This window comes from Thamnophis elegans, chromosome 1 (genome assembly GCF_009769535.1).
Source record: "Thamnophis elegans isolate rThaEle1 chromosome 1, rThaEle1.pri, whole genome shotgun sequence".
Classification (NCBI taxonomy): Eukaryota; Metazoa; Chordata; class Lepidosauria; order Squamata; family Colubridae; genus Thamnophis; species Thamnophis elegans.
The window spans coordinates 32,904,794-32,920,522 of NC_045541.1; the positions used below are offsets into that span (position 1 = coordinate 32,904,794).

Consider the following 15,729-nt stretch of genomic DNA (forward strand, 5'->3'; position numbering starts at 1 on the left):
CACTTTTCTGTGTGTTTTACTGAGATTTTTTAAAAAATTCCTAAAAATAGTGCAGAACAAAGAAAATTCTGAGAAAGGGCAGTGCAGCTAATAACACTGCAGGTTAATTGTTTTAAAGGCAGTGAATTGTGGGGATCAAAAAGCTAGGAGGTAGGTGGGTGAATGAAAAAAAAATGTAGTATGTTTTGTGGCATTTTCCACTTTTATTTTATGTATACTCTGATTATCAGTTTTATTTTTTTTAAGAAAAAGTCTGTCTATGGCTTTTCCCACTGATTTCTATCATGATATATTAATTTCAGAATCATTACATTGCTGATACTGAAAAAAAAGTTGTCCTATGTAGTTCAATACTAAATAATCCAAGTTTCAGTTTAATGGGAAAGTGGTACCTTGAAAACTGTGAGAACAAAAATGGGTTTGTCTGCCAGAAAGCTCAAGGTAAATTGTTATAACATTTATATAACATTGTACATGTTACATTAACATAATGTATTATACGTTAATCTTTATAATCTAATCTCTTTCGCACATTGTATGAAGTCTACTACCTAAATGATCCATCCAGCAATTATACTTGAGCTAAAAAAGTTGCCAAGGTTTCTCAACCTTGGCAACTTTATGATGAGTGGACTTCAACTACTAGAATAACCCAACCATCCAGGTTGATGAGGAATTCTGGGAGTTGAAGTCCACCCATCTTAAAGTTTCCAAGGTTAAGAGACACTGATCTAAAGCTGCACAGAGTTGCAAATCACAAAAGAACTACTTTAAGAAAGTGAATGCTTCTATTTCAGTTTTGGATGCTTTGTATAGGTGAATGTGCAGAGAGATTCCCCTTATAGATAGGATGAAAAATTGGAAAAATTATCCTGTACAAAATGAATGACTGTGGTGGTAGGGAAGAAATGATTCTGCCTAATGACAAAATATGAAAATGAGACCAGAGGGTATAGAAAAACTAAAAGAGTCAAGACATCTTTCTGCAAATTAGAATGTTTACCAAAATTGTGTATAGGCAGTTGTGTAAAGATTAAAGATAAGGGAACAGTGAATATAGCAACTGCATAAATTTGAGTGCCCTTCTATGTGATTTGGTGGTATTCCTGCTATATAGGCAGGATAACTTTCAATGTTCAGGTAATCATCAGGTTATAATAGCAATAAGACTAGAATTTCCATTGCTAAATGATGTGTTCATATAGCATGATGCCCCATTGCATCACACAGTGATACAATCTCAGCTGTCTCAGTTGGCATTGTAACACAGAAACTTTACAGGTCATTAAGAGAGGATCTCATGTGACCAAACTCCTAGGCAAGCAGGCCAACAGGTGAGAACTGCAGGTGAGTGGGTGACTGCCACACACAGGCACCACTAAGCCAGGCAGGCTGACAGGAGTCACAGCCAGGTGCAATTGAGCATGGGCAGGCTTGCAGGGGCCAGAAGGCAGGCAGTACAGAGCACAGGTAACAAAAGGGCACTCTTCCACAAGCTTCTTTTGTTGCAAGGATTATTCAGCACGTCTGGAGAATACTACTCTGGGGAAGATTGATGAGCAATAATATTCATCTACCTCTTGGCTTAATTTTTTATATACTCTCTTGTCACGGGGTTCTTTTTTCAATAACCAGTTCAGTGGGCTCCACAAACTCTAGATGTCCCACTCCTTGCTATTATTTTAGCAATAACAATAACACTTAGACTTACAGCCCTCTTTAAGCATTTACAGAGCGTATTACCTCCAACCATCTGGGTTTTCATTTTACCAACCTCGGAAGGATGGAAGGCTAAGTCAACCTGGAGCTGATGAGACTCAAGCTGCCAAACTGCTGGCAGTCGGCAGAATTAGCTTGCAATACTGCATTCTAACCACTGTGCCACCACTGCTCTTAGCCATCCAGGTATCAGAAACTGGCAGATATTTGTGTAGTAGTCCCAGTTTGATTCCATACCCTTCCTAGGTCTACTGGGAAGATCTACTACTAATCCAAGAATCTGTTTTACTATCAGGAGTGAGCTTCTCCAATTCTCATTTTCTCTTAGGTTGCTTCCAGTTTCCTGTTTGGATTAGAGAATCCAGAACCCTTCTCACTCGTGGAGTCCTTCTGCACCCACTGCCTCTCCAAAACTAGCACACCAATGACCATAACCAACACACACACAGAGCTGCTTTGCTGCAGGCCTTCTATAGCTGTTCTTTGCTAAGCAGCTTGTCTGTCCTGGGAGAGGTCTTAAAGGGGAGGCACCATCAGACCAGCTGCTAGCTAATCTCAGGCCACCTGTTCTCTCCCAACTCTTAATAGCGTGCAATGTTTGTCACTTATATTTCTTTCAGAGATGGCTATAGCTTGTTTGAAAATGTCCAACGTCTTAATGTTGAGCTTTTAAATTTTTTTTCAAATGACTCTTGATCTTCTCTATCACAGATACTTCTAGACATAACATTGATCCTTCAGTGATGTACTCAATCCCGGATACTTTAGAATATGCAAATAGGACCTATACATTGATCAATGGCAGTATGACTTGGTACATGGCTTCACAAATGTGCAAAAAAATTGGGGCTGAATTGGTCAGCATTACAGACTACTACCACCAAGCTTTCCTTACCGTAATGATAAATCGAGTGGGTTACGCTCACTGGATTGGATTATTCACTTCAGATGTAGGTATTTCAAATGTTTGTCCAATTGATGTAGTTTATTAAGTGCATTCAAATTTTATTTATCAGGAAAGTAACTAAAGGTCTATGTCCAATGAGTGTATGTAAAAATACTTTGGAGTTTAACTCTTGGGAAATTTAAAACTCAATGAAGATAATATTTAAGGCAAAGGTTAGTGTAAAGTAAAGATACTACCTAACAATGTTCCTAACAACAACAGTGATACAGTTAAAAGGAATAGTAAATTGTAATCCTAGAGTTTTCATGTTTTATTCCAGGATAGAATTCTGCTATAAAATTAGTAATGATGAAGTCAGGATGGATGTTTTATCTGCCTTCCCTTGTGGAGGACAAGGGTAGGTTAAGGTTAGGGGTTCTTTTCCCCTATTCCAATTACATTGATTACCAGGAAGTACCACTTGACTGGTTGGAATTTTATCAGACATGGATAGTGGTGTACATCATGGATCCCCAACCTCTGGTCCGTGGACCAGTACCGGACGTTCCTGAAACCAGACTGCAGAAGCAAGCAAAGCTGCATCCATGGGATGCGCATGTATGCGTGGAGAGCATGGGAACCTGGGGGGGTTACGTGTGCATGCGTGGGGGCAGGGCGGGCAGGGAGGTCATGTATGCATTGCATTATGGGTGCATGCACACTTCAGGTACGTAGCAACGGTATATACCATTTTGAGAGCTCTTTCATGTACGATGTCTCCAACACTCAGGATGTCATCATTTTAGGATGACAAAAAGTTCCGCATGCAGAAGAAAGAATTTGCTTTCCATTCAGCCAGTGGAAATATTGTACTGGGTTAAAAGAGTTGTAGAGAGATGACTTTTGCCCCAGAGGGAGCTGATTTCTTGATTCATTAATATGCTTTAACATCATGAAAACCGAACCTTAACAAAAACTTGATCACAGTTTCGTGTTCATCAATGTCTTTGTTTGACACTATAAATTTCGTTTTTAAACTGGGAAAGGCCTCATTTCACTGGTAATGCTGTATTTTGTAGGCAAGAAATAGAATACTGTTTGAAATCTCAGTATTGGCAAGAGAAAGGTTCAGTGATCTGACATAGGATAAAGCAGTTTCCTTTTTTAAAAAAAGAATGATCAATGTTTTTTTATGAATATTAAATAGGGAAAATAACTTTTCTAATCATTTACATCCCTTTCTTGGAAACAAGAGTGAATAAAGTATATTAATCCCAAGTAAATAGTAAAAAAAGTAGGGACACTGTGGCTCAATGGCTAAGACGCTGAGCTTGTTGATCGAAAGGTGAGCTCCTGTTACATGTCCCAGCTTCTGCCAACCTAGCAGTTCAAAAGCATGTAAAAAATGCAAGTAGAAAAATAGGAACCACCTTTGGTGGGAAGATAACAGCATTCTGTGCATCCTCAGCTTTTAGTCATGCTGGCCACATGGTCACGGAGACGTCTTCAGACAGCGCTGGCTCTTCGGCTTTGAAACAGAAATGAACATTGCCCCCTAGTGTTGTGAACGACTAGCACATACTGTATATGCGAGGGTAACCTTTACATTTTCCTTTTTTAAGTAATAAAAAGACAAGTAACAAAAAGACAAGCATCTCTTGGTAGAGATGCTTGGCTTTTTTAAAAAAAGGTTCATGTGAAACCTCCCTTAAAAACTGCTTTATGGGGTAATAGGCCTTCATTCCCTGCTTCAAAAAAGCAAAGCAGTCACAGTGCTTCATCTCATGTTGCTCTTGAGCTTTTTATCTGGTTGCTCTATTAACTTGAAGAGGTTTTAGAAAAATGCTCTGAAGCCTCCTCCGGATAACTGGAACTACCGGACAAGACCAGATCGCTTCACTCAAGAATCTTAAACCACTCCTCACTTCAAGCAGAATTGCTTCATTTCTGTAGCATGAAGTACCTTATCCAATTGCAGTTGCTACATAAAATCCTCTTGAGTTAATGACCTGCAGAGATTAATCCAATACTTCTTTTGGCAGAATGACCTTCCCTTTGAGTGGTCAGATGGCACCAGGCCTTTTTTTACATTTTGGGAAGAAGAGGAAACACATAGTCCAGGACAGTGTGTTTACATTGATATTAAGGGACATTGGAAAAATACTGACTGTGAAGAGCTTTTGAACGGTGCAATTTGCCACATTCCACCAAGTAAGTTGGCTCTTATGTTAAACATTGAAACACTTTTGGTAAATATAACCCATTTTGGCTTGTTTGAAAGTAGCAACTGAATCGGGGATATTAAAACTTATGTAATGCTTGAAAATTTGGAGGGAGTGGGATTCATTAGAACACAATAGCAGAGTTGCTGAATTTTTTGCCCAAGCCAAGGCACAAAATATACAAAATCATGACTGACGTTAAAAACATGAGGTTGGAGAAATTAATTTTTTAAAAATGGAAACTTAATGGACAAATGCAATGTTTGTGATAATGCTGGAAAAAAAATACTCCCACTTGTTTTTCTTGTCATAGAGAAGAAATCAATGCAAAACAAGGAATTGTGTGATGAAAAAACTGTGCATTGGATAAGGTTTAACAGCAGTTGCTACGGCTTTTCTACTGTTTTTGAGAATCTGAACTTTTATGAAGCATTGGAGTTTTGCAAAAGGCAAGGTGAGAAGCTTTTACATTCGGGGCCTAATGCTGTCGGATTGCCTATTCAGCACCGTTGGTTTGTTTCTTCTGTTATTTTTAATTTATTACTGTTGTATGTCATTAAGCCATTTAGAATGGAGTAGCATAGAAATATCAAATAAATATATATTGATAATTATATCCCCCAAAGCTACTAAGTTATCGCATAAGAAAGTCAGCGGGAATAAAGTGCCTTTAAAAAGCTCAAGAAAAAGTTGGCTAGGTGTCCAAAGGGAAGTAAGTGATAAAAGCATATCTGTCTGTACAGCACACAGGATGGTTTATCCATAGAATGTCATATGTACAGAGTTCTATACCAGTGGTGCAATTAATGAGAAGACCATTTTCCTTTTAATTACTCACCCCATGTCAGTGTTGGAAGTTCCCCACTGAAAATCTTAATATACAGATAGAGGTAGTTGTTTTTTCATGTAAAATGTGCTTCTAAACCATGAGCAAATCCAATGTATTAAATTGCCCTTGGAAAAAAATTGGGAAATTCATTGAATTTGAAGTGAAATAGTTATGATTATAATTTGCCTGTCTAGCAACAACCTGTTAATAACCATACTTAAAAACATGCATCAGAAGTTTCAATCTGATACTAACGCTAAACTTTTAAATCCTTCTCTGGGCTGGAATTCTTGCTTTCAGCTGTGGTGGGTGATGAAGTCTGGAAAATTCCCTAAGTAGAAAAGTCTTTCTTTCTCTGAAAAGAGAAGTGTTGACTCATGAGCTCATCTTTTATTTTTATTTAATTTTTACTGAGCAATTGCAACGAACTCTTTTTAGTCCATTTTAGTCCAGACAGAGGAATTTTATGTAGTTTCTTTTGGCATATCAAGACCCTAAAATAGTGTTTCTCAACCTTGATGACTTTAAGTCCTGTGGACTTCAACTCCCAGAATTCCCCAGCCAGCTATGCAGGACTTAAAGTCACCAAGGTTGAGAAACACTGCCCTAAAATAACTCTTACCATTGCTAAATTTGTAATGGTAGCCAGTGGAATTCATGCATTACTAATAGCCAAGCTGACCAAGCATAATCATGAGCCATACTCCAGTGAGCTAATTTTCCCATGAATGTCCACTGCTGTTGGGGAACATCTAGGAAGGCCTTGGTGAAAAGCTTGTGAAAGCAAGTACTTATTAGATCCAGTCTGGGAAGTTAGTTTAAGATCAGTAAAGGTTTTGAATGCAGGCCTGGGAGATAGCTACAATCATTAAGGTAGAAAAAAGGCAGGGTGGGTTCTTTGTGCGTTCCAGTTTTTGCACTTTGAAGTCTTCTTGGAAATGCCTGGCAGAGAAACCATCTAGTAGGACTTTACAATTAATGGGTCCCAGGAGGTGGGCCTCTTCTGCTGTGGTGTCCCCCTTATGGAGTATCCCACATACAACATGAAGTCAGGTTAGGTCCATTCCCTGCTATCGTTTCAGAAGTTCCTTAAAATCTGATTATGACACCAGGCCTGGGGGAATCCCAGGGAATCCGGATGCATTCTTAGATGGCTCCACTGTGGTTGATTTCTCTCTCTCTCTCTCTGTGGTTTGTATATTTTGAACATTTTATAATAGCTTACTTTTAATTTTTGTTTATTAAGAGTTTTATTCCACCTTTATTACTTTATAAGAAACGAAAAGCAGCAAACATACTTAATATTCCTTCTTCCTTCTTGTTTGCCCACAACAACTTTGTGAGGTCGGTTGGGCTGAAAAAGAGAAGGAAGTCAGCCAAATGGCTCTCATGCCTAAGGCAGAACAAAACTCACAGTCTGCTGAAATACTACACAGCACCTGAAATACTACCCCCAACTGACTTTCAATAACCTTAAAAAGGATTTTTATATTTTTATAATGTGTGTTTTTATGTATCTGGCTTTATTAATTCTTATATGCCACCTAGAGTCGCTTTTAATGAGATGGGCGGCTATATAAATGTGATTAATACAGAAATAAATAAAAAGTCTTCTTAGTAGTGGTGCCCTGGTTATGGATCAGCCTTTTTTAGGCACAATTGCCTACCTATATTTTGCTTTTTGTATTCCATGCTGAGAGGAAAAAGTGATCCCCCCCCCGACTTTTTTTTTTAATGGTTCTTGTACTAATGTTCTTCTGTGCTTCTGGGTTTGCTTTGGTTTTATTCTGTGGCTGTTTTAATTAGTTACAGGCTTTATAATGTATTTGTTTCATTTGGCTGTTTTATAATCTTAATTCAGAAATCTTGCAGCAAATTGATTAAATACATAATATGGGAATTCTGCTCTTTAAAGCAAATTCTAAATAATCCCAAAGGTAAAATCTTGCATGAGCATATATTTTTTATTCTAAGTATATTTGCTTAATAATAAATCTACCATTTGTTCATTTTCAGGTTCTAATCTTCTAACAATCAAAGGCAGAGATGAAAATATTTTTCTTTTAGAAGAACTACATTCTTTTGGCTCTTTGGTTGAAATGATTTGGTTGAATACTCACTTCCTTATGGATAGTAAGTGAAAAGAAGCCAGGAAAGAATTAAATCACATCCAACTATTGGAGATTTTGTCCCAGAGCATATACATATAATTTCTTTGGTAGTTAAAATTAGCTGAGCCACCAATTAACACAACATGCAAATGATAACTGTTTTACTTTATATTCTGGTTATAGGACCCCTTAGTTCCTACTGCATTTTCAATTTGTAATGAGCTAGGTATTTTGTTTGCTCATCAACCTTCCATGCTTCTGAGGTCGGTAAAATGAGGATCCAGATTGTTGGGAGTAATATGCTGACTCTATAAACCACTTAGAGAGGACTGTAAAGCACTGTGAAGCGGTATATATGTCTAAGTGCTATCACTGTCACCACTTTCTTATTCTGTGAAAAGGAAGCCAGTTGTATTTAGTCATCTCTACTCTTTTTTTCTCTCTTGAACTTTGACATGCCTTCACTTCCAATGAAATTTGGAAGCATGTGTGCAATAAACTAGTCTCCACACTTACTACACACATTAAATTTATATTGCACCTTTTATATGGGAACTCAAGGTGATGTATAAATCCTAATAAATCCTAATAAATATAAAAATATAAAATATAAATATAAATATGTGCAGAATGTTCCCTCCTCTTAATTCCCCCATTATATTGTTACAACTCTGCTAAGTATCTTGGGCTAAGAGAGGGAGAACTATCATTTTCTTAGCTTACTAGCACTTGGATCTTCCTACTTTTAGCCCTGTGCTTTAACCATTATCCCACACTGGCTGTCTTATCATCTTTGTTAGAACCAACATTCTTTGTCTATATATCCCATGTTTAAACATACAGTGAAATTATTTTTCAAAGTCATCTGGTTCACAAAGGAGCTGTGAGGTGTTTTTTAAAGTTGTTTAATATATGACAGGAAGATGCATACTTAGAAATCCATTTAGATATTTGCAGACTGTTTCATTCTGCATAAAGGTTTAAGGGATAACACAGAGAAGTATTTTGAAGGAATAGAGAGGAATAGCAATGACTCTGAAGTAAAAATTAATTTGAACTTAAAATGAGTGCATTCGTTTTTCATTGTTTACTTTGCAGTCTACTTCCTCCAAAACACTCTGAAAACTATAATTTCAGGTCGTAAAAAGAGAATATAGATGGACAGCTCCCAAGTAAATTGCATTTTCATAAACATTTAATGACTACTGTGATATAAAACTGTATGACGAGAAATAGCTTGCAGTTATGATGCACGATCTTCCTTGAAGATAATTAGAACTAGAAGAACACTCCCCTAATTTCCAAAGCCGCAGGACTATTTCATTTTTGAATAAAATACAATGCAAATGTAGTACTCTGTTCACAGTGCCCTCAAATCCATATATGGATGTAAGCAGGGGTGAAATTCAGCAGGTTCTGACAGGTTCTGGAGAACCGGTAACGGAAATTTTGAGTAGTTTGGAGAACCGGCAAATACCACTTCTGGCTGGCCCCAGAGTGGGGAGGGACTAGAGATTTTGCAATATCCTTCCCCTGCCATGCCCACCAAGCCACGCCCACAGAACTGGTAGTAAAAAAAAATTGAATTTCACCACTGGCTGTAACTTTGATATTAGAAAATACCAGGGGTGGACAGATATAATAAATGGAATTGTAAGGTCCTGTGCATGGATTCTGGAAGTCTTCTGACTTTAATGATGTCACTAATGTTGCCCTTAGATGCTACGCTAATATGGTTTGATGGCTCTCCAGTTCAGTATTCAAACTGGGGCACTGAGGAGACTGAGGTGGGTCAATGGACAGGAAATAGCTGCATTGTCTTGACAACTGCAGATGGCATCTGGAAGTTAATACCGTGTCATGAGAAAAAAGGATTTGTATGTAAAGCCAACACAGGTATGAACCTATGTTTTTTTATAAAGATTTTTTTTTTATTTTTAAATAAACACAAACAGGCAAAACACACACAAAAACCCCCACAAAACCATCTTCCATTACAAATTGTAGAAAGTTTGTTGATTGGTTACAAAACCTTCCGTGCATCCCTTCCACAGTCATCACCTACAATTCATATCAAATCATATATTTTAAGTAAGTTGTCTAGACATCCCACTTTTGGCGGGACAATCACGATTTTTCAAAATTTGTCCCGTGTCCCGCGGCGTGTTCAAAAAGTCCTGATTTTCCAAAAGAAAGAAAAGACTCCGAATCATCAATTTTAAAAAGGACGCCGTTAAAAAAAAAGTTTTTATTTCTCTGAAGTGTCGTTCCCGATGTGGCCTTTAGAGGGCAGTGGTTTCCCTCCCTCTGCTCGGCTCGCTCACAGCGCCCGACGAGGGGCGAGGCTCCCTCCCCTCCTGCGCGTGCGCACGCCAACACGTGATGTTTTTGCGACAGGCGTCCGGTGGCCTCAGGCGGGGGGGGCTTTCCGGCGGGGGCAACACAGTGAGGAGGAGGCTCGGGCCCGGGCCAAGTGGGTCAGCCGTTGGAAGCTCCTCAAAAGCACGGCAGAGGAGGCAGCGGTGGCGGCAGGGGTAATGCTTCATGGTTTTACAGCCCTTTTTTTTTTTTAGAGCTCAGGTGCTTCCCCCGTCAATGGTGTCCCGCTTTACCTATCTTAAAATCTGGTCACTTTAATTTTACGTCAAATATATATATATATTACTATCATCATACCTCAACCCTCATTTGACTATAATTGTTTTTACGTCCTTTTATAAAAATATTTCAGATTTAAAGCAAAACCAGATAATGGCATTCCATTAGCTCTTCCTAATATCATCTAGTAACATTACATCTTTATAACATGTTCTAAATAAAAATTGATTATATTTAATAACAGAGTTTCTAAACCACCTTTCGTAGTCACCATTTACAATTTATATCGAATTTCCTTTTATCAAACCAATACATATATATGCATTATTATCATTATCAATCAATTATTTAACTGTATCCATTATTATTTCATTTTATTCATAATGCTCTAAATGTAACTAAATTTGACTTAATTTTTTATTATAAGCTTTCATTATATCAACCTGTGTCTTTCCAGTAATAGTGCAGTCTTATGTCTCTTGCCATTTATGGCTTTAGTATTCTGATTATTTCCTTAGTAAGTTTTGTATGGACTTCTCTTCGCAACTTATTGCTTATTGCATATCTTGTATAAGCTCGAAACCCTCCATCTGCTTCTTTGATCAGCTTATATTTGGTTATCACTAGTGCTTCTGACAAAATTTCTCTCCTTAGTTCCATCAATTCTTCTCTCTTTTCTTCTTCTATACTTTGAAATCTGGGATAGAGCTCCAGTCCATCTATGTCCCCTTTCCATATTCCACTCTTTCCATTTCTAACCATGCTCAGTTCACTGTCAGTATCAACAATTTTCTTGTCTCTTTATTTTTTCCTTCAGTTTTAGAACTCTGACCTCCACTTTCTTCATTTGATGAACATCCTCAATTTTTCCATCAAATTTTACTGTTCTACAATCTATGTTCTCTAATCTCGTCTCAATTTTCTCTGTTACTTCTAATAATTTTTGAATTTCAAACATAATCTTTTGCAATGTTAAGGTTTCTTTTTCATGTTACGCCATTCTTCCAACATGTAAACACTGCCACTCTGGCATTCAAAACTTTTTATTAAAGCAAGTTCATTTATAATCTTTCAAGGCAAGGCTTTGTTTTCACTCCACTCCAGCTGCCAATAAAGCTCCCGAAGAACACCTATATAAACAACCCATGCTCTTCTCACTATCACTCTCTGTAAACAAGCTGAGGAACCTTGAAATGCAAAATCAAATGATGAAAGAGAAAAAAGAAAAGACAATATTTCCAAGCCTTCCAAGCCTCTAGCCTCCAAGTGACAGTGTAACTTCATTTCCCTCTGTTAATTCAGCCCTCTTTGTATTCCTTTTATATCTTCTTTATATTCCAGGCTTAAAGAAAACAAAATTCTTAAATGGAGCAAAAAAAAAAAACCAACAACCATCCAATCCAGCATTATAAAAATAAGGAAAAAGATTTTAATCTATAGGTATAAAAAAAGAATGTAAAAAGTAGAAGAAGAAAAACTAATCCGTTCAATTTAAAGAATAGGAAACATTTGCAAAAGTTCCATCCATAAAAGAAAATTTTTAAAAAAGGATAACACACTGTTTAATGTAGCTTAATTTCGCCACTTGTTCTCTTCTGTTTTCAAATTTAATTTAGCTTTAATTTTTTGGGGATAGTCTCTTTTATAATAATAAGATTTCCTCACCAGATGGACACACTTTCTCTTTCTGTTTTCCTCCCTTTCCGCAGCTGTCCCAACTTCAGCAGCTTCAATGGCTGCAATTCTGTCACCGGCAAAAAAAGATTCTCCTGGATCAATCTGGGACTTTGTGGTGTCCCTGAGATCAACAGGACATACTCTTCCCCTGTCACCGTCTCTTCGGGACGGTTTAGGTCCAAAAGGACCGTCCAATGGCAAAAGTATCGACTGCGATCTTGCATGTCATGTCATTGCGACGTCAGCTCCTCCTTCGGTATGAACCTATGTTTAAAGGATATGTAACTACTATTTCTCTTCTTACATTCTAATCAAAGGGGAGGAAACCCATAAGCTCCACGTTATTGCTTAAACATTAACTCTTCCTTCTGTGCAAACATCGACCTAGCTGGGCCCAAAGCAAACTATTTGCAGCCACCAGTCCCTAAAGGGGATAAAACATTTAGGACCTCTTAAGGAATTTGGATTTCTAAAAAAAGACATGAGTGCCATAAGGCTTGCAAAGATCCCAACTACAACTAATGAAAATTCAGTGAGGCTGAAGTTTATCATTTGGACATAGATACTTTATGCGGGCAAACACTGTAGATAGGGTATGCCTCAATCCACATTTGAGAGCATGAATTGGACAGGGATTTTCCCGTGCCATTTCACTAAATAAATAAATAAAAAACCTGAATGAATCAGATAATAATTGAACAAAAAATTGCTATCTTATTCCTAGGAGATTCCCTATCAAACCCAGTACTTTTGCATATTTGACCAAAATTATTGGCATCTATTTTTCTTCTAAATAATACACTCATAAGAGGTAAAGCTATAATTAATGTTTATACATATATAACTCTATATACTGAATAAAATCAGCAGAAAAATATCCTTAAACTTGATGGTTTGTTCAAGTAAACTGTTGATATTATTACCTAACCAAACCTTTTAACGTTCATAATTTTCTGAGGAGATAAATTTAGCTCAAGGGGAACATCTTAATATAATTATTAAATCTAAGACAGTCAATCTTTTGAGGCTGATAGGCACATTTTGAAGTTTTGGAGAAATATAAAATAATTGCTAATGGGAGTTGTGGATGGGATTTGCTTGTTCCTAGGGTACACAGAAAAGAAACGGTTATTTATCAGAGGATAAACTTTGGATGCTTCTTGACTTCTCTCATATAATTCAACATGATCTTTTGTATGATTCCATCTTTTGGCATTTTTTTCTGGGCTGTTAGATGCAGTTCTAAGCAAAACTACCATTTACAATGTCTAAGAATGCCTGTCAAGGATTTAGATACAGTCTAGAAATGCACTTGCACTTTTTTTTTCATGTACCAGTTGTTGTTTTTTAAAAAAAACCTTTTAAAAATAATTAAATAGGATACGCAACAGGTTCTAAGGACATGTACAACCACAGTGTTTACTCCTAACTATATTGCTGTTGTCTCTAACGTATAAAGTAGCTAATTGTGCATTATTTTTCAGATTATCATGAGACTGCAGTACCACCAGTGAAAGGTATGTGACATCATTTTCCCATATTTTAATTCCTAAAGATGAAACTAAAACTGTTACTATCAGTCTTTTTATTTTCTTTCACTCTCTTTTTCAAGGATCATATCATAGGATATTTGTCCTGGTGATATTATCTGCATTGCTGATAGCTGTTAGTGCCATAGCAACATGTTTGTGGTGTTCGCCAAGACCCAGTGGCGTATCTGGAACTATCATGTGCTTCAGAAATGCCTGCCTTACAGAAGCTCATTCTGAAGTTCCTGTTGCTGAAGAAAGCATTCTCATTTCCAGCTTGGAGAGGAATGATGTTCTTTAATGCAACCTCATTCATTTAATACAATTAATGCTGCTGCAAATGGGCGCCCATCTTTGTAAACAAGAATAATTTCATGAACTGATTACATCATATTGTTAGGCATTTTACTCCCTCCAAATTTAAGATAGTCCAATTTTTTTTTTCAATGGAACAAGATCTGCAGTAAAACTCAATTAAGATCTACTTGAAGGCAGGACAAGAAGCAATAGATGAAAGCTGATCAAAGAGAGATCCAATCTAGAACTAAGCAGGAATTTCCTGACAGTGAGAACAATTAATCAGTGGAGCACCTTGTTTCTAGACATTGTGGGTGCTCCAACACCAGAAGTTTTTAAGAAGAGATTGTGTGGAATGGTATAGGGATTCCTGCCTGAATAGGGGCTGGATTAAAAGACCTCCAAGGTCCCCCCAACTCTGTTATTCTGTCATTCATTTGTGTTTGTTCTTGTTTACTATTGAAGCTGGTACTCCAAGAACATGTCCATGTATGATGCTCATTTCAGTTTCATAAATCAAATCCTATTATTGTCCAGTAAAAATGTTTTCCAGATTCTGGACCAAGGGGAAGCTAACCTGCCCTCCTCTTTTCTTTTTTTTTTCTTCCACAACTTTTTGAAAAGATAAAATAAAACATTCACTATGCTCTTAGTTCAGTTCTTAGTTTGTAGCTTTGCAGTGATGCATTAGAAACAAAACAATCTAACTAACTATGAAAAATTTAAAACTATTAGTCTGTAGAGATTCTCAGTCATCCAGGTCATTGTTGTCCCAAAGATGCTTTTTCAGGAGGCAACTGGACTTTCTTGCTTTTTTCTTTTGAAGAAGTTTCGCTTCTTCTGCTCTGACTGGATGGTGGGGAATAGAAAGATTTATATTCCCTGCAGACAGCTGGTAATCTGCATCCTTTTGGGTCGTTGAAGCACTTGGAGGTTTATCTGTGTCCTCAGGGTCACCTGAGTAGTGCTCCTGGTTCCTGTAGTCTGCAATTTTTTCCTCTGGAAATCCATTCCTACACCCACACCATCAAAAGGGTGTTCATCCCAAAATGTATGACTAAAAGTCTGTAGAGATTCTCAGTCATCCAGGTCATGGTTGTCCCAAAGGTGCTTTTTCAGAAAGCAACTGGACTTTCTTGGTTTTTTTTTCTTTTGAAGACATTTTGCTTCTCATCCAAGAAGCTTCTTCAACTCTGACAGGATAGTGGGGAATGGAAGGATTTATATTATTTCCAAGTGCTTCAGTGACTCTCTAAATGATACAAATTACCAGCTCTGCAAGGAATATAAATATATATTTAAAGCTGTTGTTATAAAAAATAAAAACAGTACTAAATACTCTATCTCCCTCACCCTGTTTTTCAAATTTTTCATTTAATTTTTTTTTTCCAATTCTCATTTGCTTCCCCTGAAGCCTTTTAGCTGTATGGAGAAAAATACTGCATGTGGCAGACACATATTTGCAACTCAGAGAGCATAATTGAACCTGCCAGGTGGCAGAAGAAAACACTTGAGTGGATTGTCACATGAAATTAAAGTTCTGTGCTTTTAGTATGCTAAGAGTTAGTTCTGCAGGCAAGGAGGTTTGCATCAGGGGAGAAAAATTTTGCAGAGAAAAATTTTAAGGGTAACTTTTAGTAGCTGGTATTGTTTTTAAAACATGGAATAAATTGTTCAGGATGCAGTGACTGGAAGGTAATCCCATTTTCTTTTGAATAGATATGTATAGGCTCACACTATAATAAGAGACTACAGTACATCTCCCACTGTTGTGACTTTCAAATGTATTTAGTCAGGAAAATATAACATTAGAATTACAAGGATGAACTATGAAACCAACTTGGACAATGCTAAAATGCCA

The 15,729-nt window shown here is 37.2% G+C and overlaps 1 protein-coding gene across 1 annotated transcript in view; it reads left to right on the forward strand.

The window, feature by feature from the left end:
- PLA2R1 (phospholipase A2 receptor 1) overlaps positions 1-14,123 on the forward strand; it is a 74,121-nt gene extending 59,998 nt beyond the window's left edge. The window contains exons 22-29 of the mRNA XM_032224623.1: positions 303-441; positions 2,431-2,669; positions 4,648-4,816; positions 5,141-5,281; positions 7,673-7,789; positions 9,487-9,663; positions 13,527-13,559; positions 13,655-14,123. Coding sequence (XP_032080514.1) covers positions 303-441; positions 2,431-2,669; positions 4,648-4,816; positions 5,141-5,281; positions 7,673-7,789; positions 9,487-9,663; positions 13,527-13,559; positions 13,655-13,872 — 1,233 coding nt within the window. The 3' untranslated portion in view covers positions 13,873-14,123. The remainder of the gene's footprint in view (positions 1-302; positions 442-2,430; positions 2,670-4,647; positions 4,817-5,140; positions 5,282-7,672; positions 7,790-9,486; positions 9,664-13,526; positions 13,560-13,654) is intronic.
- Positions 14,124-15,729: the final 1,606 nt, after the last annotated feature.